This window comes from Ornithorhynchus anatinus, chromosome 3, assembly GCF_004115215.2.
Source record: "Ornithorhynchus anatinus isolate Pmale09 chromosome 3, mOrnAna1.pri.v4, whole genome shotgun sequence".
NCBI lineage: Eukaryota > Metazoa > Chordata > Mammalia > Monotremata > Ornithorhynchidae > Ornithorhynchus > Ornithorhynchus anatinus.
Genome location: NC_041730.1, coordinates 116534038 through 116560991, shown reverse-complemented (window position 1 = coordinate 116560991; position 26954 = coordinate 116534038). Strand labels below are relative to the sequence as shown.

Genomic DNA, 26954 nt, shown 5'->3' with positions numbered 1-26954 from the left:
TGCTAGCACAATGGGCATCTGTAGTATGTTAGAGCGGTAGGGGTCTGTGGAACGTTCACCTTTAATATAATGGATACATTAATTAAATTGGTATTATATAACCCAGGTTCACAATGTAACTAAATGTCCAAAAAAAAAAATTTCACAAATGTTACTCAATATTTTTGAATTCTAATTTTATACATTTTTCTTTCTCTGTAACGGTTCTGGTAATCCTATTTCTGACTGAAATGTCCACAATATGTGGCAGAATAGACTATTTGTGAAATATACATGAAAAAAATATATATGAATAAGGATAGCTTTTGCTTCAGAAGAAGCACTGTTCACATGTATCAAGATATCAAGATCTTGTAGGGTGCCTGGCTTCTCTACATCAGTGGTTTCCAGAATTAGTGGTTTGCAGTATTTCACCTTAAGTTTCTGACATCCTTTCAAGACCCAAAGTCAACAGAAAAGCATCAGTGTAAGCATGGGGATGTCATCACAAAGTAATTCTGAAATCTTTATAATTTGCTTCTGTTTCCAGTAGGAATTCAGCAACAACAGCAACAAAAAGATAAAAATAGAGAGAAGCAGTGAGACTTAATGAAAAGAGTACGGGCCTGGGAATCAGAGGACCTGGGTAAGAATCTTGGCTCTGCCACTCACCTGCTGGGTGACCTTGGACAAGTTACTCAAATTCTCAGTGTCTTAGTTTCCTCATCTGTAAAATGGGGATTCAATACCTCGTCTCCCTCTCCTCTACGCTGTGAACCTTGTATAAGCAGGGACTTTGTGTGACCTAACTTTGTATCTAACCAAGCCCTTAGCACAGTGCTCAGCACATAGTAAGCATTTAACAAATATAATAATCATTATCAGCAAGACAGCATTCTCAGTAGTGTGTCTATCTTATTTTTGAAAAATAAGCAACCTAGAAGACATTTCATATTTTAATATTAGGGTCGCTCGCTCAAATTGCATTGGTATGATTTATAATATAACCAAAACTTTTCTGAGTCCTTATTATTGTATCACAATGTGGTTTGTCCTATCACATATTTAGTTCTGAACTATTGGAAAACCTATATGGTGAGAGCATGACCTTGTAATAATAATTTATAATAATTGTGATATTTTAAGCACTTATGATGTGCCAACATTGACCTAAGGGCTGGAGTAGATACAAGATAAATGGGTCAGACATAGACCCTTCCCACATGGGACTCACAGACTAAATATTAGGGAGGTGGGTACTGAATCCCCATTTTACAGAAGAAGAAACTGAGACACAGAAAAGTTTAATGACTTCCCCCAAGTCACATGGCAGTCAAGTAGAGAGAACCTAGGTCCTCTGAGCCCTCAGACCCCGAGGTCCTCGCGCTTTTCACTAGACCAGGCTGCTCCCGTAACAGATAGTGTGGGGAGGTCTCAATCAATGTGACTTGTTTCAACACCAAAAGTAAAAACGAAACTTAAGCATCTGCTTTGAATCATTTAACCTGCAACAGGTACACTGACACTTTCTCTACTGGTGTCCTGGTAGACTTTAGGCACCTTGAGGACAGGGATCATGTCTACAAACTCTATTGTTCTCTCTCAAACACCATCGATTGACTGATTGATTGATTGCCCTGCTCTGAACTGTTGAACCTTAATTTCATTCCTGGCTTTTGAGAAGCATTCAAACAATGGTAGTTATTGAGCACTTACTGGGTGTAGAGGACTGTATTAGATGCTTGGGAGAGTACAATGCAATTCATTTGATGGACATAATGCCTGCCCTCAAGGAGCTTGCAGTCTAGTGAGGGAGAAGTCGTCACAAAATCAGAATCGAAGGGCTGGAAGGGATCTCGTGACTTAATTTGGTCCCTGTCCTCAGAAAGTATCAAGGCTGGGGAGCAAAGCTCTAGGAAGTCAAAGTAAATATTTGCCGGATTTATAGACTAGACTGTAAACTCACTGCGGGTAGGAAACGACTCTATCACAACTCTGTTGGACTGTACTTTCCCAAGCACTTAGTCCAGTGCTTTGCACACAGTAAGTACTTGATACATGTCAATGATGGCCACTGATTGAGTTATAAAGAATTAAATACATTACTGGCTCAGTCTATTTTCCTCCCTCCCCTCTTTCCTTTTCTCTTCCTCATTCTCATCACTCATTTAAGATTTAACCAACTGAAGTTTTACTTAGATAAAACATTATCCAAGACCCAAACAAGGATTTTATCATTACCATTCAGAGGATGCCACATTTTATCCCTGAAATAAATGTGAGTCACTGGGGGCTAAAATAGATTCCTTTAAATATCGCTTCTAAAGAATTCAGGGATACACTACGCTGAAAAGTATCATATCAAATTATTACTGATTAGGACATTCAGAGTATTAGGTCTACTTATAAAGACCTAATAATCCTAGTTCTTTGCTCAAGTTGTCAACAATGTTTCCCAAATTCTCCATTTGGTTAACATTAAGGTTAGTTTGTTTCCAATGCAACTTCTTTCTCGATTAAAGAAGTCACTCTTACACTCTGAGTCAGTTCCCTAGCTCCATCTTCAGATCGTCTATTTAGGGCAAGAATAAGATAGTAAAGAAGGTTGTGTTCCTTAGAGGTTGTTTCCCTTCTTTGAGGTGAATCCCTTGTTTGCCTGATCTGTGCATTAAAACAAAAGGTGAAGAAAAGAAATTGTTTCTTTGGTAGGCTAATAATTGCAACCAGAATTTACTTCATATACCACTGAGCTCGAAAGGAATGGTGGTGGTTTTTCTTTCGAAAAGCTGGATGAGTGTTCACTACTTGTGGCTGCCAATAAGTGGACCACAAGGTTGCTAAATGGTCTGCATAGAGGAGATTTTAGTGGGAGAGGCTTGTGCAAATATAGACCTTAGAAGGCTAAGTACATGCCACTGTCACATCACAGAAGTGATTTCATGGGGACTGGAGCAGAGCCCCAAGAATGGTAGAATGTTATGAACCACTCATTCATGGTTCCTGAACAGGAGGGCATGGCTATTGATTCCTGTGGTCCCAACCTCTCAGATTGAGAGTCCCGAGTGTCCTATCTATTTATCTTGTTGTTTGGCACTTGGAAAGTGTTTAATAAAACACCATAACCAAGTAACTAACTACAAAACTGAAAATAGAGGGTCAGGAGAGGCAGCTTTCTAAACCTGCAAGAAATGGGTAAGCGGCCCCCAGGCTTTGAGGTTCTTTAGTAAAAAAGAAAAAATCATAGAAATGCACAGCATTCCTCATATAGACAAGCAACAAATTAGCCTTAGTTCCATATTCCAACCTTCAGTTTGAAATTCCCCACAGGTCTGCCTCTCCATCAAGCAAGAAGATCCGATCGGCTACTCTAGTTCCAGGCAATCCCTCTGCTCCTTACCCACAGCTGTCAGGTGGCTCCAAGCCCCCAAATCTCTCTCACAATCATGGATAAATAGACAGTCCAGGCTTCCAGGAGTTCTCTGCACACAAAGTAAAATCAGCATTTCAAAATTGCTCCCTCATGGTGGGGGCAGGAGAGAGGTGAAGCATGGCATCTCTGTAAAGAAATAAAGTAGTTTGGGGCAAGGTCTCCTCTTCCTGGTCTTCATTGCCCTGATTTTTAAGAGAACAGCCTGATTGACATCTTGAGGTACCCCTGCTCAGGAAGGGAAAGAGAGCTCAGATTTTACATGGACTATTAAAGAATAGCAGTCTCCTAGCTTGGCCTATTTACTATTTGTAGCCTAATAATGGTGGGGCAACTTCTCTAACCTCTGCCCCTTCCTCTCCACCCAACGGCCACCATACTAATCCAAGCACATATCGTATCCCATCTTGCATCTGCATCAGCTTCCTCGTTGACCTCCCTGCCTCCTGTCCCTCCTCTCTCCAGGCCCTATGAGTCAAATGACCCATATAAAGCAATCAGTGGTATTTATTGAGTACTTACTGTGTACAGAGCAGCTCTTACTGTTTTAAGCACCTGGGAGACTACAACACAATAGAGTTGGTAGACATGTCCCCCGTCCACAACCAGCTTACGGTCTAGAAGACTGTATTTTAGTATTTTGTATTCTATAGTCTAGCCTCAGCTCTGCTACTAGACTGCTATGTGACCTTGGGCAAGTCACTTAACCTCACTATACTTCAGGTTCCTTGTCTGTACAGTGTGAATATGATCCCTTTAAAATTGTGATTCCCATATGGAATAGGGACTGTCTCGTCTGATTACCTTACAGTTTTCCCCTTGTTTAGTAAGTTCATACATAATGAGTTTAATAAAAATAATAATAATAATGGCCCCCTGTCCAATGAAGAAAGAAAGGTTTTCACTGTCATTTTTCATAAAAAGGACCAGAATCTTCTCTCCTCAATGCAAGCTGAACCGCATTTCACTGGATCTTCTCCAAACACCTACCAAAGGAAAAAAGTTGGATCTGAGATACATACTTCCAGGAAAGTAACCAAAAAAAAAAAGAAACCCAGCAAAAAGAATGGCTCATTGTGAACAGAGAATGTATCTATCAACTCTGGTGTACTGTACACTCCCAAGTGCTTAGTACAGTGCTCTGCACAGAGTAAGCATTCAATAAATATGATTGATTGAAAGGTAAATAAATATTTAAATGTATTATTTCCTATTCAACCATTTCTGCAGCATGAATCACTTAGGTTAAAAGCTCTCAAAGAGAAATTTCAGAATACTAACTTTACTCTTGCTTCTACAGTGCCAATTACATTTCAAAATTGACCATTTGACATAATATCCCCAGAGATAATAACCGAATAACTCAGAAAATGAAAGCAAATTCAATCCTCAACTATTATGATTGGCAATTCCCTTTGTCCAATTTAGATCGCTCACCCTACACATGTAAATAAAGTGTCTCCATTGACACTTCTTAGTCAAATTCAGTCAACTCTCCATTATCCATAGCTTAGGGTATAGGGAAAACTTAATTGGTTGAAATCCATGGATCATTTAGAGCCCTCTTTTAGAATGATAGTTTCAAACTGGGTTCCCACCTTCACTGCTATCAGAAAGAAAATAAAAACATTTTGAATTTGAGCTACTTTATAATTTCCCTGCCAATTATCTGGTGTAGTCATTAGTGATCAACCAAATGACCAAAATGCAACAACAAATAGAAAAGGAGAAGGGGTCAGGATCCTGGGGTAATCCATAAATTGGTTCATCAGCTCCTGGATAACTGAGAGTTGACTGTATAGGTAGCATAGTTCAAAATGTGGAAACTGTTCTCCATGTCATCTGAAAGCTAGGACAGAGGAAATGGATTTAAATTAGCAGGAACATTTAGGTTTGAATCAAAGAGGAACATTCTCATGACAGTAGAGTTGCTAAATGTTTAATAAGGAAGCCCCAGAAATCTCCTTTTCTGGGATCTTTAGGCATTAGACAGACATGTATCTGCCTCAGATGACCTATGTGCAGTCTTACTTGGACCCACAGGGCTAAACTAGATGATCTCAGTGATCTACCATCTACCCTCTCAGAAGCTTCATCCTCATATTTGGTGTAGCCCGCCCAGTTCCTTTCGGAAAATTGGGCTCTAGGATTTCAAGAATAAAAACTTCAAAGCTTCCATAAAGGGAGTTGCCAGATGTCCGTTTCAAGAAGCTTAACCACAGTTACACCAATAGTCTTTAATTTTGCAAGTGGTTTGGCTGAATTTCCATCTCAGAAATATGAATGTTTCACCATGTACAGCCTGACCAAATGGCATAGGGTAGGCAGGTCATCAATGCAGCGAATGTTCCCGAAATGGGAAACACCCTTTCAAGTCTTCAGCACACACCCTTGTGAACGCAAACTGACCACCACCAACCTCCAACAAAGTAATGTTTTCTTTCCCTAAGGTTGGTGACTCTTTCTGCCCAATTAATTTTAAAGCCCAGTCTCAGATTCCAGCCCCTGCCAAAGCCTCGGGGCCAGCTATTCAGCAGTTATTCACTGGGCCCTAAACTAAATAACACAAGGAGGGTGATCATGTCCAAACAATCTCAGCTCTGTTCACTGTTCTCCACCTCTTTCTTCTCTTCCTCCTCTTCCTCCTGGTCCTCCCCCGTTCCACGTCCCCTTCTCTTCAACCTCCTTTTCCTTCTTCTCCACTACGCCTCCTCCTGTTCCTCCTCCTTTACGTGCACTCGTGCTGAAACATTCAAAATTCTAACACTTGAAAACAGGATGGTCTCATTTGCCTGGAATGGCTCATAAGAGTCGAGGGAGAGAGGGAAGGGGTATCAGCCTATCTCAAAGATGGTTATATGAATTCCTTTCCAGCCCTAAAGACTTCCCTTCAGATGTTCCCCAGAGCCATTGTCCTCAATCAAAAAATGCTAGGATTTTCCACTTCCTGTTTGGCAGTCTTCTCGTGGCTTTCCTCACAGTCTGCCCTTTGCCCCTTAAGGGTCCTAGTTTTGGCCAATGTCACCTAATTTCTCAAATTCCCAGAGAGAAACTTTGAAGGGGAAAAATTCAGGAAATCTCTTCCCAGATCAAAGCAGCACTAGAGTTTCCAGAAGCTACTCCATCTGACCTCAAGCCACAGGAAAATCAAAGGGCATCATCTATGGAGGCCCCGCAGATGCGGTGCCACATTAATACACCCAGACCACACATATGCACCAAACTTTATAATCACTGTTCATAGCATTCTTGGCCTGTGATGTGTCAGGACAAGGTATGATGTGCCACGATCTTCAGATTAATCAATCGTCTTTATTGAGCAGAGCATTGTACTAAACACTTGGGAGAGTACAATATAACAAAAGAACAGACGCATTCCCTGCCCAAAGCGAGTTTACACTGCCTAGGGTTGGAATAAGCAATACTTCGGGTTTCAAACTCCAGCTAATCTGACTGCAGGGGAAGCAGGAGACCAGGCGGCAGCCTGTGGTTTTGGGGGGAGTTTTTTGTTTGTTTCCTGGCATTTGTTAAGCACTTACTATGTGCCCGGCACTGTATTAAGCACTGGAGTAGATACAGAATAATCAGGTTGGATACAGTTCATGCCCCACACGGGGCTCACAGTCTTAATCCCCATTTTACAACTGAGACAACTGAAGTACAGAGAAGTGAAGGAATCAGAACCCAGACCACTCTGACTCCCAGGCCTATGCTCTATCTACTAGGCCATGTTTTATTTTTTAAATGATATCTGTTAAGCATTTACTATGTGCCAGGGACCATACTAAGCATTGGAGTAGATACAAGCTAATCATTCTATCCCACATAGTGCTCACAAGTCTTAATCCCCATTTTACAAATTAGATAACTGAGGCACAGTGAAGTGACTTGCCTGAGGTCACACAACAGACACATGGCGGAGCAGGGACTAGAACCCAGATCTTTGTGACTCTCAGGCCCGTGCTCTATCCACTAGGCCACGCTGCTTCTCTTGTCTTCCCCACATGTTTGGTATAAACGAGAAATGTTAAGGGTACACCTGTTTTTCCAGCTTCGTTTTTGTATAAAAGGTGAGAACTAAGCCCTCCTCTCGTCCCCGTCCCCCCCGTCCCCCCCCCCCCCCGGCCAACCTTCCCTTCAGCAGGTCATTTGAATTTAACCAGCTAACTAGGCCTCCAAAACTATTCCCACTCTAATCTAAGGGTTGTCTACCTTATTTAGAATGCTTAAAAATTCACGAGTGCCACCAGGACCTTTCCCTCCAGAGAAATGTCCTGACTGAATAAGGAGTTTCTTGGTTCTGAGGCTCAAGCATTGACAGACTGTGTCAGTCCCAGATCTCGAGTAATTATGAAGCACGGAATATGATCTGATATTTATATTAGTCATAGACCTGATGGTAGCCCAGCGTTGTTTTCCCAGACACAGCCATGGAGGTAGTACTTTGATAATTCATTGCAGGCCCTGATTGACACAAAACATTTAGCAGGACCTGGAGTTAAATCTGAAAGCACTGTTATCTGAAACACGGACTCAGCCCGCAGCACTACCAGGTGGAAGCTTCTCTGAGATTTAGTTAACCCACCCCTAAAATGATGAGAGGAAAATTAAGTGCAAGAAGCAAGGGAGAGGAGCAGGGGAGATGTCTGAAGCTGTGACAACCATTTGTCTGGTGCTCTTACTGTAAGGTTTTTAATCAATCTATCAATGGCATTTTACTGAGTGCTTACTGTGTGCAGAGCACTGTACTTACGACTGAACTAACCATCAGTCGATCGGTCAGTCGATCAATAGCCTTTACTGAATACTTACTAGATTCAGAACACTCTACTAAGTACTTGGGAGAGTACAATATAACATGTTCCTTGCCCATGAGAAGCATATAGCCTAGAGGAGGAGCTTACAGTCCAAACCCTCCCATTTATGGTCTTCAAGACAAAGTCAATAGAAATATAATATTTTTCAATAGTGAAAGAATGGCAGGCATCTTGTACTTATCAACTACTTCTCACCATGTCCACCATCCCGTCCCCCCCACCCCGGCACATACACACACACACACATATTTGTATGCAGTTATTCTGGGTTGCCGTATGGTGATTTGCATTTTCTTTTTTTTTAATGTTTATAACCCATCTCATCAATTCTAATTAGCCGGAAAGGTTTGCAGAGTTCACGAATTTGAAAAAAGGTAGCTCGTGGAGAGTGAAGGCAGACCTACAAACCAAAATGTTCTCAGAAAAGAGGTTTCAAATCTTCCACAGTTGACACAGATAATAAAAGAACTGCCTCCAATGAAACTGACCTTGCTTAGAAACTAGAACATCTGCTGAAGCAGAGGAGAGTTGAGTATGTAACAGCATGAACTGGTTTGGGGAATTTCTGTTACATCTGAATTTTGAGTTTTGTTTACACTTTTTACTAAATGCATTTTTTTTTGCTAAGAATAACATCTGAACATTTACAGAATAAAAGGCAGGAAAAGCAAAGAGGATTATAAGTGTAGAAGGAAAAAAAATTATACAAACCACCATAGTGAAATCTAAACCAAAGAAGGAAAACCTTGTAAAACTATTCGCTGCCACGTAAGGTATCTCAACCAAATACAATGGGCTGGAGGCAAGTAGTATAATTTTAGCAAATTCCAGAGGGCATTAGAAGATTCTGAGCAGGAGAATATAACAAGCTCTACCCTACCAATTTGGTCACAGAAGTAGCCTAGAGCTATTATCACAAGTGGCCCACCCCCGTTCCCCTGTCAAACCCTGCAATCCTCTTCCTTTCCTTTTTTCCTTTTATTTTTTCAATTCCACCTAAAAACCCTAAGATCACCAGCTTTCTGGTACTGTTCAGTCTAGTCAAACATCAGGCTTTTGTTTCACTGTAATTGCCCTCCCCAACTTATTCATTCCTGGGATGCATGCCTGAAATAAGCTGCCGTTCTAGGAAAGAAATTCTTTACTTGAAATTTCTGCACATTCCCTCATTGCAGACTTTGCATTAGTGTTTACTACTAGAGAGTGTGACTGCTTTAGAAGCCATATTTTTAAAATCCTTTAGTCAGAAAACAATTCAGTAGGCAATATTAAGACCAAATATCTCGCAGAACCTGGAAGACAGAAACCATTACCCAGATCATCAGAAGAGCCTATCATTATCCTGCGGGTGTTTTATGGGTGAGCTTTCTTTCCATGTGTATATGTCTCTGTGCTTTATGTCAAGTTCTGTTTTTCCTTAAAGAATGAGCAACTGATAGGGCTGACCCACTTGTCGGTAGGGAGATAACTGAATAAGAGGAATCTGAAAAAGCAGTTTGTTAAGAAGTAGTTGGCTCCAGCATTTGAGTTTCTAAGGTGGCGAATGAAAGCAGCGCTGTCAGTCACCTATCCCCTAGCAGTTTCCATACTCCCCAGTGACGCCTGTACCTTCCTGAGATTTCATGCTTTTCTTCGTCTTCAGCAATAACAAAAAAATACCCTGAAAATACAACATAGAAATTCCAGGGATAATGAACTTCTCCCTGAGATGGATTTTTCTGCTTAATTTCAACACACCAGCTTTTTCCCAAACACACATGTATTGTTTTTGTTTTTGTTTTTAAAGTAACATCGCAGCATTACTCTGTTATATATAGAATTATAGAGTCAGAAAGAGAGACTCTACAGGTTGTTTTCACTTGAAGTTGGTATAGTCTAAAGGTAACTTTCCCACAGAAAATATTATGTTAGGAGCATGAATGTTTGAACATACACACGCTCCCCTCCATCATCTCTACCCAAGCCTGGCTAGGTTCATGTCTATTACTCATCTAGGAAGCTATCAACGCTGTTATCTCCTGCCTCCCAGGACGTTGATTACACAAACTACTCCTCTTTCTCTTTCTTTTTTCCTTTTTACTTGGCAGTTTCCTTTCAATTTGCCCCTTTCTCTCCAGCTGGTGGGTATCGTTCCAAGGGGGAAAGAGGGCAGTGAGGGTAGCATTGAGACAAGCCAGGAAACCTAGCAACCATACATTGCAAGGTGTATATGCTCGTGTGTGTGTGTGTGTGTGTGTGTGTGAGCGTGCTTTGGTGGGCATCTGTATATCAGGAATGACTCAATCACACATTATTCCGTGAGCCATCTGTAAACCACCAGGAGAGGAGAAAAAGTAGAAGGTGAAACTGCCAACAACCGCCGACTCCTCCGGGGTCTCGGCACCAACCGCCAAGGCCCCGGTTCTGGATCCTGATCCCTCCCACTACCTCTGGGGCAGGCAGATAACCCAGGGAAGTTTGGTTTGGAGGAAGCAGCCCCTCAAGGGGAGGGCATAGAAATGGAGGGTTTGGAGCCCGGGTGTGGGAGAAGAAGGAAGCAAGGCAGAATAAAAAGGTGGGAGGGGATCTGCAGGGAATGGGGAAAGAGAGAGAGGGAAGGGGCTCGGTCCTGAGGTTGGCCCCTTTAGACTTCTGGAATACCCCAATACGTCCTCGGGAAGGAGGTTACCTTAACTCTGCACATACACACACACACACACACAAAACACACACAAAACACACATCCTTCTCCTTCCACTCTTCCCACTAAAAGTAGATCAGCCCTACACTGCCCCCCAGGGTTCTCCGCCTCTGTCTCTCTCTGAGATTTAACCCCTCTTGTCAGACCCTCCAACTGAAGGGTGCCCCATCCCTCCGTCTCCCCATGCCCTCCTGGATGGGGACGGATGGGGAAGGGAGTTTTGCCACCCAGAGTTCCTCTTCTGGGTCGGTCCTAAGGTTCGGGCTCGTTAGCGGTCTCCACTGTCCCGGCGTGGCCGGCTGGAGCGGGAGGAGAGGAGAGAGGGACAGGGGGACAGAGGGACGGGGGACGGGGGGAAAAGGGGAGAGGGAGTCCGGAAAGTGGGTTCGTCCAGGGACCACATCCAGCCACCCTCCCCGGTACCCGGCGGAGCCCCGGAGACAAGCCACTGCCCACGGACACCATCCCCAGCCCCACGGCCGGAGCGCCCACGGGGAAAGAGCCCCTAGGCGGCCAAAGCCACAAGCCCCCTCCCCGAATCCCCGGGAGCCCCAGCCCGGCAGGGACCCGGGGGTGGGAGAGGAGGGGAGGAAGAGAGAGAGAGATGGGATCGGGGAGGGGGAAGGAGGAAGAGGAAGAGGAAGAGAAGGATGGGGGGGGGGGAAGGCTGGGGGGCGAGAGAGAGAAAGAGGGCAGGGGGGAAGAAGGATGGGGAGAAAGGTTGGGGGGCGAGGGAGAGGCAGGAGAAAGGAGGATGGGGGAAAGGTTGGGGGAGAGAGAGGGGGTAGGGGGAAAGAGGATGAGGGAAAGACTGGGGGCGAGGGAGAGGGCAGGGAGAAAGAGGATGGGGGAGAGGCTGGGGGGCAAGAGAGAGGGCAACGGGAAAGGCTGGGGGGAGAGAGAGAGGGTAGGGGAAAAGAGGATGGGGAAAAGGCTGGGGGCGAGGGAGAGGGCAGGGAGAAAGAGGATGGGGGAGAGGCTGGGGGGCAAGAGAGAGGGCAACGGGAAAGGCTGGGGGGAGAGAGAGAGGGTAGGGGAAAAGAGGATGGGGAAAAGGCTGGGGGACGAGAGAGAGGGAGGGGGAAAGACGATGGGGGAAAGCCTGGGGGCAAGAGAGAGAGGGTAGGGGGAAGGAGGATGGGGGAAAGGCTGGGGGCAAGGGAGAGGACGGGGGAAAGAGGGTGGGAGAAAGGCTGGGGGCAAGGGAGAGGGCAGGGGGAAAGAGGGTGGGGAAAGGCTGGGGGCAAGGAGAAAGAGGTTGGGGGGAAAGCTGGGGGGCGAGGGAGAGGGCAGAGAGAAAGAGGTTGGGGAAAAGGCTGGGAGGCGAGGAGAGGGCAGGGAGAAAGAGGTTGGGGGGAAGGCTGGGGGCGACGGAGAGAGGGCAGGGAGAGCGACGGGGGAAGAGGAGAGATGGAGAGGAGGTGGAGGGTCTGGGGGAGGTGGAGGAGGAGGGGGGGAGGAAAGGAAGGAGGGGGAGGAGGAGGAGGAGGAGGGGAGCGGTCGGCAGTACCTTGCTTTTGCCCCCGCAGTGGCAGCAGACGGTCCACAGGTACTTGAGCGTCCGCCAGAGCAGAATGATGAAGAGGCCGCCGAAGAAAGTGACCATGGAGGAGGCCAGGAATGCCCACCACATGCGCTGGCCCCGGCTGTCGCACGGCACCTCCATGGTCACCGGGATGATGAGCGCGTCCATCTTGGGCTCTTGGACCGAGGCGGCGGCGGCGGAGGCGGAGGAGGAGGAGGAGGAGGAGGAGGAGGAGGAGGAGGAGGAGGAGGACGCGTCTAGGTTGAGATGGTTGGCGTTGAGATTGCCGCTCATGCTGAGACCGAGGGCCCCCGCTCCCGGGTGGCCGTGGCCTCCCCCGCCCTGCCCGCCGCGCTGCCCACCGCCCTGCCCGCCCTGCCCCTGCCCCTGCCCCTGCCCCTGCCCCTGCCCCTGCCCGCCGCCGCTGCCATCTGCCATAGTTAGCAGCGGGCAGGGGGCGCGGGGGCTCCTGCGGGGAGCTCCTCCCGCCGCCGGCGCCGCCCCGGGCCAACGCGCACTGCCATATTGCCCGGGGCCCGGGGCCCGAGGATGGTGCGACGCTGGCCCGCCTCACTGAGGGCCGCGGAGACCCCCCGCCCCCCGGACCTCCTCCTCCGCCTCCTCCTTCTCCTCCGCCCCTGCCCCGCTCCTGCCCCGCAAGAGGGTGGCAAAGGCTGGAAGGAGGCACCCTCCTCCTGAGCCCACCCTCTCCTCCTCTTCCTTCGCCCCTGCTCCGATCCTGCCCCGCAGGGGGGTGGCAAAGGCTGGAAGGGGGCACCCTGCTCCTAAGCCGCCTAAGCCCACCCTCTCCTCCTCTTCCTTCGCCCCTGCCCCGCTCCTGCCCCGCAAGAGGGTGGCAAAGGCTGGAAGGGGGCACCCTCCTGCTAAGCCCACCCTCTCCTCCTCTTCCTTCGCCCCTGCCCCGATCCTGCCCCGCAGGGGGGTGGCAAAGGCTGGTGAGAGGGGCACCCGCCTCCTAAGCCCACCCTCTCCTCGCCTCCCTCCGATGCCCGGACACCGGGGTTTGGGGGATCCCCTCCGCCCCCCCCCCGCCCCCGCCCCCGAGGGTCTCCTCCGATTATTCCGAGCCGCCAACTGGGTAATAAATAATGGAGAGGCTCAGCCCCCTGTCCTCCTCCTCCTCCCCGCTCCCCCGAGCGCCCCACCTCCACCCTTCTCTGCCTCTCCCTTTCTCCCCCCCACCAAACCCCCTTCCCCGCTCCGGCGGCAGCTGCAGCCTTAGAGGGTTTAGTGCATCCTCCGCTCCTCGCCCTTCGGCGCTCCCGGGGCCGGGGCCGGTGCCAGGGCCGGTGCCAGGGCCGGTGCCCGTGCCGCCGCCTAAACCTTCCTCCGGGGCCCCCGCCGGAGCCTCCTCCCCCCCACCAGCCCCCGCCCCCGGCTCCTGCTCTCTCCCTCCTCCTCCTCCTCCTCCCTGCTTCTCCTCCTCCTCCTCCTCCTCCCTCCTCCTGGTCCTCGGCGGGCGCCGGGGGCTCCTCGTTGCGCGCAGCTTAAGCACCTCGTGGGTTCGCTCTCTCCGCCGCCAGCAGGAGCAGCGGGATGGGGAAAGGGATGGGGAGCGGGATGGGGATGGGAATGGATGAGGAGCGGGATGGGGATGGATGAGGAGCGGGATGGGGATGGATGGGGAGCAGGATGGGGAGCAGGATGGGGACGGGAATGGATGGGGATGGGGAGAAGGATGGGAATGGGGATGGGGAGAGGATGGGAATGGGGATGGATGGGGATGGGGAGAGGATGGGAATGGGGATGGATGGGGATGGGGAGAGGATGGGAATGGGGATGGATGGGGATGGGGACGGGCTCGGCCGCCCGGTGGAGCAGAGGGAGGCGGAGATGGAGGAGCGCGGCTCGGGCTCCGGCTCGGGCTCTGGCTCCGCGGGGAGGGAACCTTTACAACGGGGCTTTTCCTCCCTTCGCCTTCCCAGCCCGGCGGGGTGTCCGGGGGGGTACCCGGGGGGTGCCCGGGGGGTGGCCGGCGGTGCCCGGGGGAGCGGGGGGGGCGGGGAGGGAGTCCGGCGGGGGCCCGCGCAGCTCTCCAAGGTACCGCGGCCCCCGGGCCCAGGCGGGACACCCAGACCGGTCCGGGGGGCGGACAGGCGGGGCCGAGGTGTAGACGGGGATGGAGAGACCCAGGCGGAGGTGTGGACGGGGGTGGAGAGACCCAGGCGGAGGTGTAGACGGGGATGGAGAGACCCAGGCGGAGGTGTGGACGGGGGTGGAGAGACCCAGGCGGAGGTGTAGACGGGGATGGAGAGAGGAAGGTGGAGGTGTAGACGGGATTGGAGAGAGCAGGGCCGCGGTGTAGATGGGGATGGAGAGAGCAAGGCGGAGGTGTAGACGGGGATGGAGAGAACAGGGCCGCGATGTAGACGGGGACGGAGAGAGCGGGGTGGAGGTGTAGACGGGGACGGAGAGGGCAAGGCCGCGGTGTAGCCGGGGATGGAGAGAGCAAGGCGGAGCTGTAGACGGGGATGGAGACAGCAGGGCCGCGGTGTAGACGGGGATGGGGAGAGCGGGGTGGAGGTGCGGACGGGGACGGAGAGAGCGAGGCGGAGGTATAGAAGGGGATGGAGAGAGCAGGATGGCGGTGTAGACGGGATTGGAGAGAGCGGGAGGCTGCGGGGTAGGCGGGGATGGAGAGAGCGGAGCGTCGAGCGAAGGGGCGGAGAGGAGGCGCAGCTCCTTGTCCCGGGAATGGGAGCGCGGGGAGGAAAGAGAACTCGAGAAAACCTCTGCGGGGCCGGACCGGAGCTGGACCGGGGCTGGTGGCGGCCAGAGAGGGCGATGCATCGGTCAGAAGGCGAAGTCCCGGAGCGGGCGGTGGCCACCCTCCGTGCCTCGGCTCGGGGGCGGGGGGCGTCCAGAAACGCCAGAGCCCCAAGGACCCTGAGGCCCAGCCACACAGTGCCTCTCTGCCCGACCTTCCTCCTCCTCTTTCTCCCCTTCTCCCCTTCTCCCCTTCAAGTCCCGCAGGCTCTCCCGCCCCGGGCTCCGGGGGAGGAGGTCTGGGTCAGGTCCTGGGGACTCGGTGTTTCTGGAGGGGGCCGGGGAGAAGAGAGAGGCATTGCCCTCCGACCCCCTAAAGTGCCCAGGGCCTCGTCCCGGGTAGCGGTACCCTGCTTCCCCGGGCCCACCTTGCCCTCTCCCCGGGAGGACTCAGAAGAAAGTTAGACACCCACGCTTAGCCCAGTGCTCTGCACGCAGTAAGCGCTCAGCAAATACGATGGATGGGGTGAGCGCTGGATCGAGTGGTTTGGACGAGGCTCTTCTTCCCCGAGGGCGCGTCGCCCGGCTGAGCATCCTGCCCGGCGCCGAGGGTTTCCCAGCCCAGGCCTGCAAGGGCCGGACCCTGACGGTGGGCACCGCCGACGGCTGGTCACTGCCTAGCCCTCCCTCAGCTCTGCCCTGCCCCCCTGCCCTCCTGCCCCCTTGCCCCCCTGGTCCCCCTGCCCGCCCCCTCCTACCTCTCCTCGTCCTCGCCCGCTAAAAGCAAAGACTCACCTCCCGGCAAGATCCACGGTCTCTTGTCTGCTCCTCCACCCCGCACGGCCCTGGGACTTTGGGGGCCGCTCTGGGGCCCTCTAACTAGGTTTCATAGTTTTAGGTGGTGGTGTTTTTTTCTTCCAGTCCACTCTGGACTCTCCCCTCTCACTGCCCTTTAATAATGAGTCAAGGGCCAGGATTCTCCCTGCCCATTCCTGCGAATCAGCCCTTTCCTCCAGAACCCACCAAAGCCACACTCGGCCCCGCCCCCCACCATCGGCTTTTGAGATCTTGCACAATTCAAACCCTGTTCCTTTTCCCCCCTTCGGACTGCATTTGTCGCCTTACTGACCGGACCAGCCACCGCTGATTGGACCGAAAGCCGGAGAATCTCTCCCTCCTCTCCCTCCCCTCCCCCTCCCCCCATTCGCCCGCAGTGTTTTCCCCAAAGTTTCCTGCTCATTAATTTAAGCCTAATTAGAATTAGTGCGTTCCTTTCATCTTTCCAGGGTGGAAACAGGTTCACGGAACTCTGGTTTCGTAACCATTTAGGTTGGAGCCCTCTGCGAGCGAAACCCAAGTCCCAGCACCCGACTGGCCTCGGAACTGGGGGGGTGACTGGTGGGAAGGGAGGCTGAATTCTGTCCGGGAGTTCTGGTTTGGGACAGGGAAGCCGGGGAGTGTTTTAGTATTTTGGACGGGGAAGCTGGGATCGGTTTTGATAACTTCTCTCGATTTACTAGGAAAAGCTGACCGGACCCACCAGGGAAAAAAAAAAAAAAATACCACGTCAGGCGATGGTCCAGGGAAAGCTTGGCTGGAAGGGTGACAGGTGTTTACGGTAAATCTAAGCGTGGAGGAGAAGGGAGACCAAAGGCAGAAAGGAGACAGCGATGCGATTTTACTGAGGAGGGAGTCGACCGGTACTATTTCCCTTTAAATACCATTTGATTCCAGTGATTAACTTCTCTGTTCCGTTGACATCTCTGTGCTGATTCACCCTGGCAACCAGGACTCCAGCTCAAGCCAAGCTTTGGAAGCCAGAGTCAATGCTGCAAGAGGAGAGGTGAAGGAGGAAGTTACCAAAGCATGGATAATAGAAGGAAAAAGTCGCTGAGCCTTCAGTGCTGCGTGAACCTTGAAGAAACTACCGCTTGACTGTCTAAGAGCCACGGTGGATCCCAACCCCCACGGCTGCAATTCTCTCGTGCGTGTAATCGTGGGTACGGAGAACCTCGGGGGCGCAGAGCTGTTCAATTCAATTTTCGAGGCCAGGGACCAAAGCTTCTACTGCTGTTGAGTGTTTCCCAGAGCTTAGCACAGGGCCCTGCCCGCCGTTTGCCCTCAATAAATGACACTCACTGATGAAGATGGTGATATTTTATAAAGGATCCGCCAATGCAGGAAACTGCCGGAGGCTGGCACGTCTCACCCGAGGGTACCAGAGCGTCCACGGTCACGTTCTCTCAGTGTTTTTCCCTTCCCCCCAAATCACTTCTGTCTTATCCAGTTTGAACTTTAACAAATTCAATTTCACCTAAGCTCCTATCACAGCCGGGCATTAAATTACTTGGATTACTTACTGTCAGGGTCTGAAGAAAACGAGACATAAAGATGAGAGCATCAGCATCTCAATGACACCCTCACCCCTGAGTCCACCGCCTCCCCCTCAAGCCCCCCACCCCCAGCAGTCCAACGTATCTCTTGAACAAGAAGGTCCAGTGTGTGTTCTTAAACTCCAACTAGCCGGCTCCAACTAAGAGAAGCTAAACTCCCAATAGCCCGTACCGACTACAGATTAAACACACCCGGTCTCTGCTCCCTAAGATTTTGCAGTTCAGGAGGTAGGAAAGCCCAGGTGACTCTATCAAAGGCGATCAAGTGAATGAATGAGAAGTTACCTCCAAGCACTCACTAGGATTTGACAGATAAATGAACCGAGAGCTATTGAAATGCAGACGCATCCTCCCCGCCAAGAATGGCATTACCCTAGGAACACCTTGACCACTAATTCAAGGGGAAACCTTAAGATTTTGCCCTTTGGTGCCGCTTGGAAGAGGGGTTTTGTCTGTTGGTTGATGTCTTTTGTTGTTGTTTGTTTTGATGTTTGTTGTTTTGTTTTTTAAATCTCCAAATAACGTTGTTCAGTCCCCCACCCAGTCCCAAAGTCAGACTTCCAGGGCCCAGGGAAAGAAAAGGGATAAATCATCAATCACTAAATTAGTACTGATTTACTACCACTCCTCTTAGTACAGCGCTCAAGCGCTTAGTACAGTGCTCTGCACACAGTAAGTGCTCAATAAATACGATTGAATGAATGAATGAACGGGATTTTCAGTAAGTTTAGGATGTGCTGAATCATCAGGCATCGTACTACTAAAATATAAAAATAGCAAATGAGGTTTGGTAGCCTAACAAAGCGTCTTCACTGAAGAGTCAATAAATATCATCGATTGATTGATTGGGTCATAATAAACCTCAGCTTGGAAGGATGGAATTTTGTATCTGAATAAATCTGAATACTCCAGAGAAGACTAAAGCATATTTATCGTAAGAACACTGTGTGCAAAGTTGCTTTCTAAACAAACAAACCATTTCAGGGCCCCCCAAAATTGTCAAATCTAAATAAACACCGACTGGTAGAAAAAAAAAAAGTATCCTGACTCAATCAAAAGCAGAGGAAAACTGGAAAAAAAACTGTTCATTTTAAAGCCGGTGTTTGCCCAGCCCTATGTTGAACGTTTTATTTTATTTTGTTCTGTTTGAGGCTCTGTCCTGGATCTGATCCCGTTAAATTGACATAAATCAGGATAATTTGAGGTGGCGGGGAAGACGGGGAACGGAGAGGAGGGGAAAGACTTCGTAAAATGGCTCCCTCTTGTGGCTCTTTCATGCTCCGAGTCGACCCCTTTTTCGCTCCGCTCCAAATCTTTATTTGGACCTGAATTGACTGTTTTTCTGTAATTTTGGGGGGGAGGGGGCGGGTTTCTTTTTTAATGGTACTTAAGTGTTTGCTATATGCCAGGCACTGTTCTAAATGGTGGGGTAGATTCAGAGAAGTTTATTTTGGATATGGTAACTTGGAGGTGTCGGTGGAACATCCAGGTAGAACTGCCCTGAAGACGGAAGGAAATGAGAGACGGACGAGGAGGAGAGAAGTAGGAGAGGGGTAGATTTGGGAGTCAGCCACATAGAGATGGTGAAGTTTCAGAGAAGTCGGGTGAAATTTCCAAGATCCCACAGCATTGCAAAGGCAGAATCAGGATCAGAAGCTAAATTTGCCTTTCTGTTTGGGGATAGTATGGATAAGAGTGTTTAAAGGGGAAAGAAGTCTAAAATGATATTTGACTGGGGGCCAAGTTAAGGAGACATTCAGGATTTCTGTACAGTTTGGTTTTTTACAGCATAAAAGAGTTAAATTGAGAGAAGGGTCCTCTAGACCTTTGAGAAAAGGATCCTCAACTCCACAGAAACTGCCCTTTCTAAGGTGACTAATGACCTCCTTCAAGCCATATCTAGTTGCCTCTATTTCATTCTAATCCTCCTCGACCTCTCAGCTGCCTTCAACCCTGTGGACCACCCCCTTTCTCCTGGAAACGTTAACTAATCTTGATTTTTACTGACACTGTCCTCTCCTCATTCTCCTATCTCTCTGGCCACTCATTCTCTGTCTCTTTCACAGGCTTCTCCTCTGCCTCCCACACCCTAATTGTGGGAGTCCCTCAAGGCTCAATTCTGAGTCCCCTTCTATTCTCCAGCTACACCCACTCCCTTGGAGAACTCATTCACTCATTCAACTACCATCTCTATGTGGCTGACTCCCAAATCTACCTCTCTCCTACTTCTCTCCTTCTTGGCAGTCTCTCATATCCTTCTGTCTTCAGGGCAGCTCTACCTGGATGTTCCACCGACATCTCCAAGTTACCATATCCAAAACAGAACTCCTCATCTTTCCACTGAAACCCTGTCCTCCTCATTTATTCCCCATCACTGTAGACAATGCCATTATCCACCCTGTCCCCCAAGCCCAGAACTTTGGCATTATCACCTCTCTCATTCAACTGACATGTTAATTCTATCACTGCATCTTACCAGTTCTACCTTCGGATCATCACTAAAATGGGCTCTTTCCTCTCCATCCAAACTGCTACTGTGCTGAGCCAAGCACTCAATATTATCCCTCCAGGATTAGTGCATCAGCCTCCCTGCCTCCTGTCTCTCCCCACTCCAGTCCTTACTGCACTCTACTGCCAGGATCATGTTCCTAAAAAAAGTTCAATCCATATCTCCCCACTCCTCAAGATCCCTCAGTGGTTGCCCATTCACCTCCATATTAATTGGCTTTAAAGCACTCATCAGCTCATCACCCCCCTCCCATCTTACCTCTCTGATTTCCTACTACAACTCAGCTCCTTGGCTTCCTCTAACACCAACCTGCTCACTGTACCTGGCTCTTATCTGTCGCATTCTAGACCCTTTGCCCATGTCCTCTCTCTGGCCTGGAACTCCCTCCTCCTTCATATAAAACAACCACTAACCTTTCCCACTTTGTAGTCTTATTCATATCACATCTCCAAGAGGCCTTCCCCAACTAAGGCCTCCTCTCCCCTACGCCCTCTCCCTTCTGAGTCACCTACACACTTGAAACTGTACCCTCCTTTAAGCACTTGATATTCACCCCATTCTCCTCCCCACCCCTCACCCCAGTACATATGGATAGCTGAAATTTATTTTAATGTCTGTCTTCTCTCTAGACTGTAAATTCCTATGGGCAGGGAACGAGACTACCAACTCTGTTACATTGTACTCTCCCAAGTGCTTAGTACAGTGCTCTGCATGCAGAAATCACTCAGTAAATACCACCGATTGATTATGAAGACTGTGCCTGATTCAGATTCAACCCTGAAACTCCATAAAACCACGATGATGACAGCAGAATTAGTTGATTCTCACATTCTATCTATAGGTCTTAACTTGGCCAAGTTATATACCTTTCTAGGCAATAATTGTGGTATTGGTGAGGCACTCACTATGTGCCAACCACTGTACTAAGCAGTGGGGTTGATAGAAGGAGATCAAGTCCCTTGTGGATCTCAGAGTCTAAGTAGAGGGAGGACAGCTGTTGAATCCCCATTCTGCAGATGATGGAACTGAGGCAAGGGGAAGTTAAGTGACTTGCCCCAGATCACACTGCAGAGCCAGGTGTAGAACCCAGATCCTTTGACTCTCAGGCCCATGCTCTTTCTACTGGGCCATATAATTATTCTATCTAGAGCTCTTCATCCAAACCTTTCTAGATATCCTTTTTTCTCACCCGGGGGGTAACACTTGCAAAAGGGACAAAAGGATAGGTCATTTCTTTATGTAAATAATCCCTAAAAAAAACTTACTGGGTGCCCAAAAGCACTCTGGAAAGCTACCTCTGAGAAGAAGAATCCTGTTTACTTGGAGAATAAAGTGAGCTCTGGAAACCTCCTAAAGCCAGCACATAGCGAGACTTGTGGTTTAGCAGTCAGAGACCAAAGCGAAGTGACAGGTGACTTCTGATTCCTAATCTTAGATCCAGACTCCAATTTCCTCTGTGGTCTTGGATGAATCTCTCTGAAGGAGGTGTGGGAGAGGGAGAAGTAATCACATGAATCCACAGATTAACTCATGCGAGGGGGAAAGAGGGGAATGGAGAAAGAGGGAAGGGGCCATTTATAGACACGTCATTGTTTTGGTTTCATAAACTACAGATTTTCTTGAATCTGAGCCTGAAGGATTCAAGATTAGATGTGGCTCATCTGAGAGACTCATCAAACCCATGATAGATGACCTACTTTCTTAGACTCCCAGGTTTTGACAGCTTATATAGTCCATATATAGTCCATATGTATGAACTCACTCTTCCACCTCCAGACAGGTTAACTCCTAAACAATCCATGAAAATCAACTGTCCCCTCTCTTCTTAGACATCTCCTGAGAAAAATGAATTTTCATAGTGCATTACAGAGATTCATCCGGGGTTCCAGATATATCCTCCCTGTCTGGCTTCCTCCACCAATTACCAGGGAAAGGGGGTCAGAAGGACTTGGCTTCCAATCCCGACTCTGCCATTTGTCTGCTGGATGACCGTGGGCAAGTCACCTAACTTCTCTGAGCCTCAGTTATCTCATTTGTAAAATGGGGATTAAAGACTGTGAGCCCCATGTGGGGTATGTACTGTGTCCAACCTGATTATCTTGTATCTACCTCAGTACTATGCCTTGGCACATGGTAAGTGCTTAATAAATACCATTTAAAAATAAACAAACAAAAAAGTTAACTACCGCCTCTTCTTCCTATTCTTCCTATTCCCCTATTCACAACACTGCCTAAATGCTGGGGCACAAGTTACCTATGGCATTCCAAACCAGATGCCCTCAATTTTCATATGACGGGAGCATCTTGTCCCAGGAATAGAGCTTTGCACTGGACTGGCCCAAACTTCACCAACAGGCAGCAAGAGGAAATGTCACTGACACCAAAGTTTGGAGAGAAAGTTGGTCAAAAGATCACTCAGTCATCCAAAAAGGTAAGGCCTCAATCAATCAATGGTAGTATTGGAAAGCTTACTCTGTACTAGGTGCTTCGGAGACTACAGTAGAGTTAGCAGGCATGACCTCTGCCTACCAGAAGCTTAAAGTCAAGCAGGGGAAACAGACATTAAAATAAATTGTAGGTAGGGGGAAAGTGACAGAGTTTAAAGACACGTGCTACAGAAGCGGCATGGCGTAGCTGATAGAGCACGGGCCTGGGAGTCGGAAAGCCATGGGTTCTAATCCCAGCTCCGCTGTTTGTCTGCTGGATGGCCCTGGGCAAGTCATTTCACTTGTCTGACCCTCAGTTACCTCATCTGTGAAATGGGGATTGAGAAAGTGAGCCTCTCTTGGGACAGGGACTGTGCCCAACCCGATTTGCTTGTGTCCACCCCAGCGCTTAGTACAGTGTCTGGCATGTAGTAAGCACTGAACAAATACCACAGTTATTATTATTAGCAGGGGGTGAGGGATACAGGTGATGCAGAAGTGCTGAAGTGGCAGTAGTGGGGAATTAGGGTGGGCAGATGAAAGATTGATCAGGGACAACTTCCTGGAAGAGGTGTGATTTCAAAACGGCCTCGAAGATGGGGAATGCAGTGATCGGCTTGATGTGAAATAGGAAGGAATTCTGGACAGAAGAGGGAGGGAGAATGAGAGTCTGGAGGTAAGAGAGATGAGATGGAGACACAGAGAGTAGGTTGGCTTTAGTGACAACCCTAGCAGGCTACTTTAAGATCCCCAGAGCGCAGAGAAAGCAAGACCCAGGAATTATCAACTGGAATCCTAAGAAACTGAAGTCTGGTGAGAAGGCAAAACCTACTTCGGATGGAATAAAAGATGATAACAGTGCAAAGGATGATGCCGCTGATCTGTATGTAGCTCTTCCATTAGACTAACTCCCTGAAGGAGAGCTTACAACTTACAACTTCTGAGTAGCAGAGAGGCTTTATGGAAAGGGCACAGGCCTGGAAGTCAGAGAACCGTAATTTTAATCCCGCCTCTGCCACATGTCTGCCATGTGACCTCGGGCCAGTCATTTCATTTCTCGGTGCCTTGATTTCCTCATCTGTAAAGTGGGGATTAAATTTTACTCTCTCCTTCAAAGACTGTGAGGCCCATGTTGGACGGGGACTTTGTCCAACCTGATTAACTTGTATCTATCCTGACACTTAGAATGGTGCTTGGCACACAGTGAGCACTAGACTCTAAGCTCACGGTGGGCAGGGAATGTGTCTGTTATATTGTTCTATTGTATTCTCCCAAGCACTTAGTACAGTGCTCTGCACACAGTAAGTGCTCAACAAATATGATCGATTAACTGATTGAGCGCTTAACAAGTACTACAGTTATCATTATTGTTTCTCTCTAAGAGCTAAGTGCACCATACCCAGTAGGCATTTAATGAACACTGTCGTCACTGATGATAAAACCCATCCTGGGCATCTTCACGGCTGCTCTAGTTGCTAAGACAAGCACAGTGTTAGAGCTCAAAGCAAAGACTCTGGGAAGTGACACCTGTCACTCATCAGGAGAACCAGGGACCCTGATCTGATTAAAATTCTGTTGAATGGCCTATGGCACAAAGGAGCTAGCAAATGAAGACTGGAGCAAGAAGTTCACAAGGGGCAAAAGAGGCCTTGTATGAGAATTAGCTCTCATCTAAGGAAGGTCCTCAAGTGCAACAGATAATCACTGCAAACGTGTTTAACTTATTGCACTACACCGAACTTGGACTTGTGGAAACATCATTCTTATTATCTCTAAATCTCATTTTCCCTCCCTCCTCATTATCCTCATAGAACAATTTAAAAGTGTAAATGGAACAAAGTAACCTACTAGCTGTCCTTCCAACCCTGGGTGATCTCGGGGTGGATATATAGTAACCTGCAGAAAACAGTTTATTTTTATCCGCATTTTGTTCTTCTGTAATGTTCTGAACTTAATGGCTTTCTTCAAAGACAGATTGGTTTGTATGCATAAGTGCCTTTTATTTCAGAAAGCAAAACATCTTCCTTTTAAAGTGTAATTATTCAGAGGGGAATTTCTTTTCTCTGTAATGTCAGGGTGGAAATTCAGGATAGGCCAGCGAAAAGAGAATTCATTTAGTTTGGTGAGGCTAGTGAAGCTGTTTAAAAGGGAATAATGTTGGTATTTGTTAAGCGCTTACTATGTGCAGAGCACTGTTCTAAGCGCTGGGGGAGATACGGGGGAATCACACGGGGCTCACAGTCTTAATCCTCATTTTACAGATGAGGTAACTGAGGCCCAGAGAAGTTAAGTGACTTGCCCACAGTCACACAGCTGACAAGTGGCAGAGCTGGGATTTGAACTCATGACCTCTGACTCCAAAGCCCATGCTCTTTCCACTGAGCCACGCTGCTTCTCTGTAACACCACATTGGCCATTGAAGCCGAAGGCACTTATGACGCAGTACTTTTTTCATCCCCTTTTGACACTGGCTTGCCTCCACAGGGAGGTGGGCAGCAATACCCACCCATTTTACAGCCGGGTAAATTGGGATCCCAAGAGGTGGAATCCAGTCCAAACATCAAGCTGGGTGGGAGGAGCGACTGGAGGAGCACAGCATTCTGGGGATCTTGAACGTCATCCTATGCTCAGCTCACAGGAGATCCTCCTCTAGAGTGGTAAAGATAGGAGAGGGATCAGGCTCCGATTCTGGACACAAGATCCTTCCTGTTTCATTCAATGGTATTTATTGAGTGCTTACTATGTGCAGAGCACTGTACTAAGCACTTGGAATGTACAATTCGGCAACAGAGAGAGACAATCCCTGCTCAACGATGGCTCACAGACTAATCGGGGGGGACAGAAGGCAGAGCAAAATAGAACAAAATAAAACAAGACAACATTATCACGATAAATAGAATCAAGGGGATGTACACCTCATTAACAAAATAAATAGGGTAATAAATAGTATATACAAATGAGGACATTGCTGAGGGGAAGGGGAAGGGGAGGAGCAGAGGATGGAGGCGGAGCAAATGGAAAAGAGGGGAGCTCAGTCTGGGAAGGCCTCTTGGAGGAGGTGAGCTCTCAGTAGGATGAGGGAGTCAAAGTTTGTTTTTGTTTTTATCAGAGATACTGACCCTACTGCTACCAGGTGATTAAGCTTGTTTCGGGAAACCTCCCTTGCCAATCTTTTCCTTTTCCTTTAAAATGCTAATTTGCTACTCTGCCTCCTTCCATCTCTTATTTCTAATAGGAACCCCACTGTCTGTTGAACCACAGCTGTGGATGTCCACCGAAGGCCCTAGGAGCCCTTGCAGGCATGTGGCTTCCCAAGTTAGCATCTACGTTTCCCATACCCTTCTGTGTCCCAACACGGCTCCAGGAACTCTTCCTGCAAATGATGCTTTGAACACAGTTGGCGAGAATGAACCTCTCCAGGGTTCTTCTAGGAGCCTGGGGTAGGCGGATGAAGCTTTGAAGTTACTCATCAACAAGCCAGAGTGATCCTCAGGTGAGGGTCTCCTGGGCAGAGAGACGGGGCCCAAGGTTCTGACAGCCAGAGCTCGGCAATGAACCAGGCTAATGGGAGGCAACTCTGAAACATGAAGACCGAGTAGGGTAAAGGGGCTGGGATGGGAGAGGGTAGACAATGAGACAGATCTTCAGAAAGAAGGACAAGAAGAAAGGACTCACAAAGAAGAGACGAGGAGCTAAAATTGTGAGAAGCAGCATGAGGTAGTGGATAGACCACGGGCCTGGGAGTCAGGAGGTCATGGGTTCTAATCCCGTCTATGCCACTTGTCTGCTGTGTGACTTTGGGCAAGTCACTTGACTTCTCTGGGCCTCAGTTCCCTCATCTGTAAAATGGGAATTGAGACTGTGAGCCCTATGTGGGACAGGGACTGTGTCTGACCTAATCACCTTGAATCTACCCCAGCTCATAGAACAGTGCTTGGCACGTAGTAAGCGCTTAACAAATACCATAATAATAGTTATTATTATTATTGTTAACTATCCCATGTTGGGAGGAAGGGCCCAACAGAGAGGAGAGAGAGAGAGAGGAAGAGAGAGGAGAAAAGAAGGGGAGCCAGATGGAAAGAGTAGGCAAGAGAGAAAGGCAGGGGGAAAGAGAGAAAACTCAAGCAAGCCAGGATGTTATTTCTAGACTTTTTTAACTTCTTAGAGCTTTATTTTCATTTAAAATACACAATTATGTTGCAACTATAGTCCATGTATTATTTAATAATGACAACTGAAAGACTTTAAAAATGACTCCTTCTGGATACTAGGACTCTTTGGAATTGCAATGGGAAAAGCCTGATACGCTATTCACTCAGGGCCCATTTCCCACAGTATGCTCTGGGCTGTGCAGTGCATTAGAGAAGGTCTCTAGAGATTGTGTTCCTGCCCCTCTCTTTCCTCAAGAGAATGATTTCTATCAAATGGCCAATAGGGAGAGCAGAGGAACTCTGTCCACTGAACATCCTTT

General features: G+C 48.5%; 1 protein-coding gene across 19 annotated transcripts in view; it reads right to left on the bottom strand.

Moving 5' to 3' along the window:
• KCNMA1 (potassium calcium-activated channel subfamily M alpha 1) overlaps positions 1-12758 on the bottom strand; it is an 879166-nt gene extending 866408 nt beyond the window's left edge. For 10 of the 19 annotated variants that reach the window (XM_039911557.1, XM_039911558.1, XM_039911559.1 and 7 more), the window contains exon 1: positions 12414-12755. In XM_039911557.1, coding sequence (XP_039767491.1) covers positions 12414-12722 — 309 coding nt within the window. In that variant the 5' untranslated portion in view covers positions 12723-12755. Of the gene's footprint in view, positions 1-12413 lie in introns of all 19 variants that reach the window. The other 9 variants (XM_029059250.2, XM_029059251.2, XM_029059252.2 and 6 more) reach the window with 1 other exon arrangement.
• Between the last annotated feature and the right edge of the window lie 14196 nt (positions 12759-26954).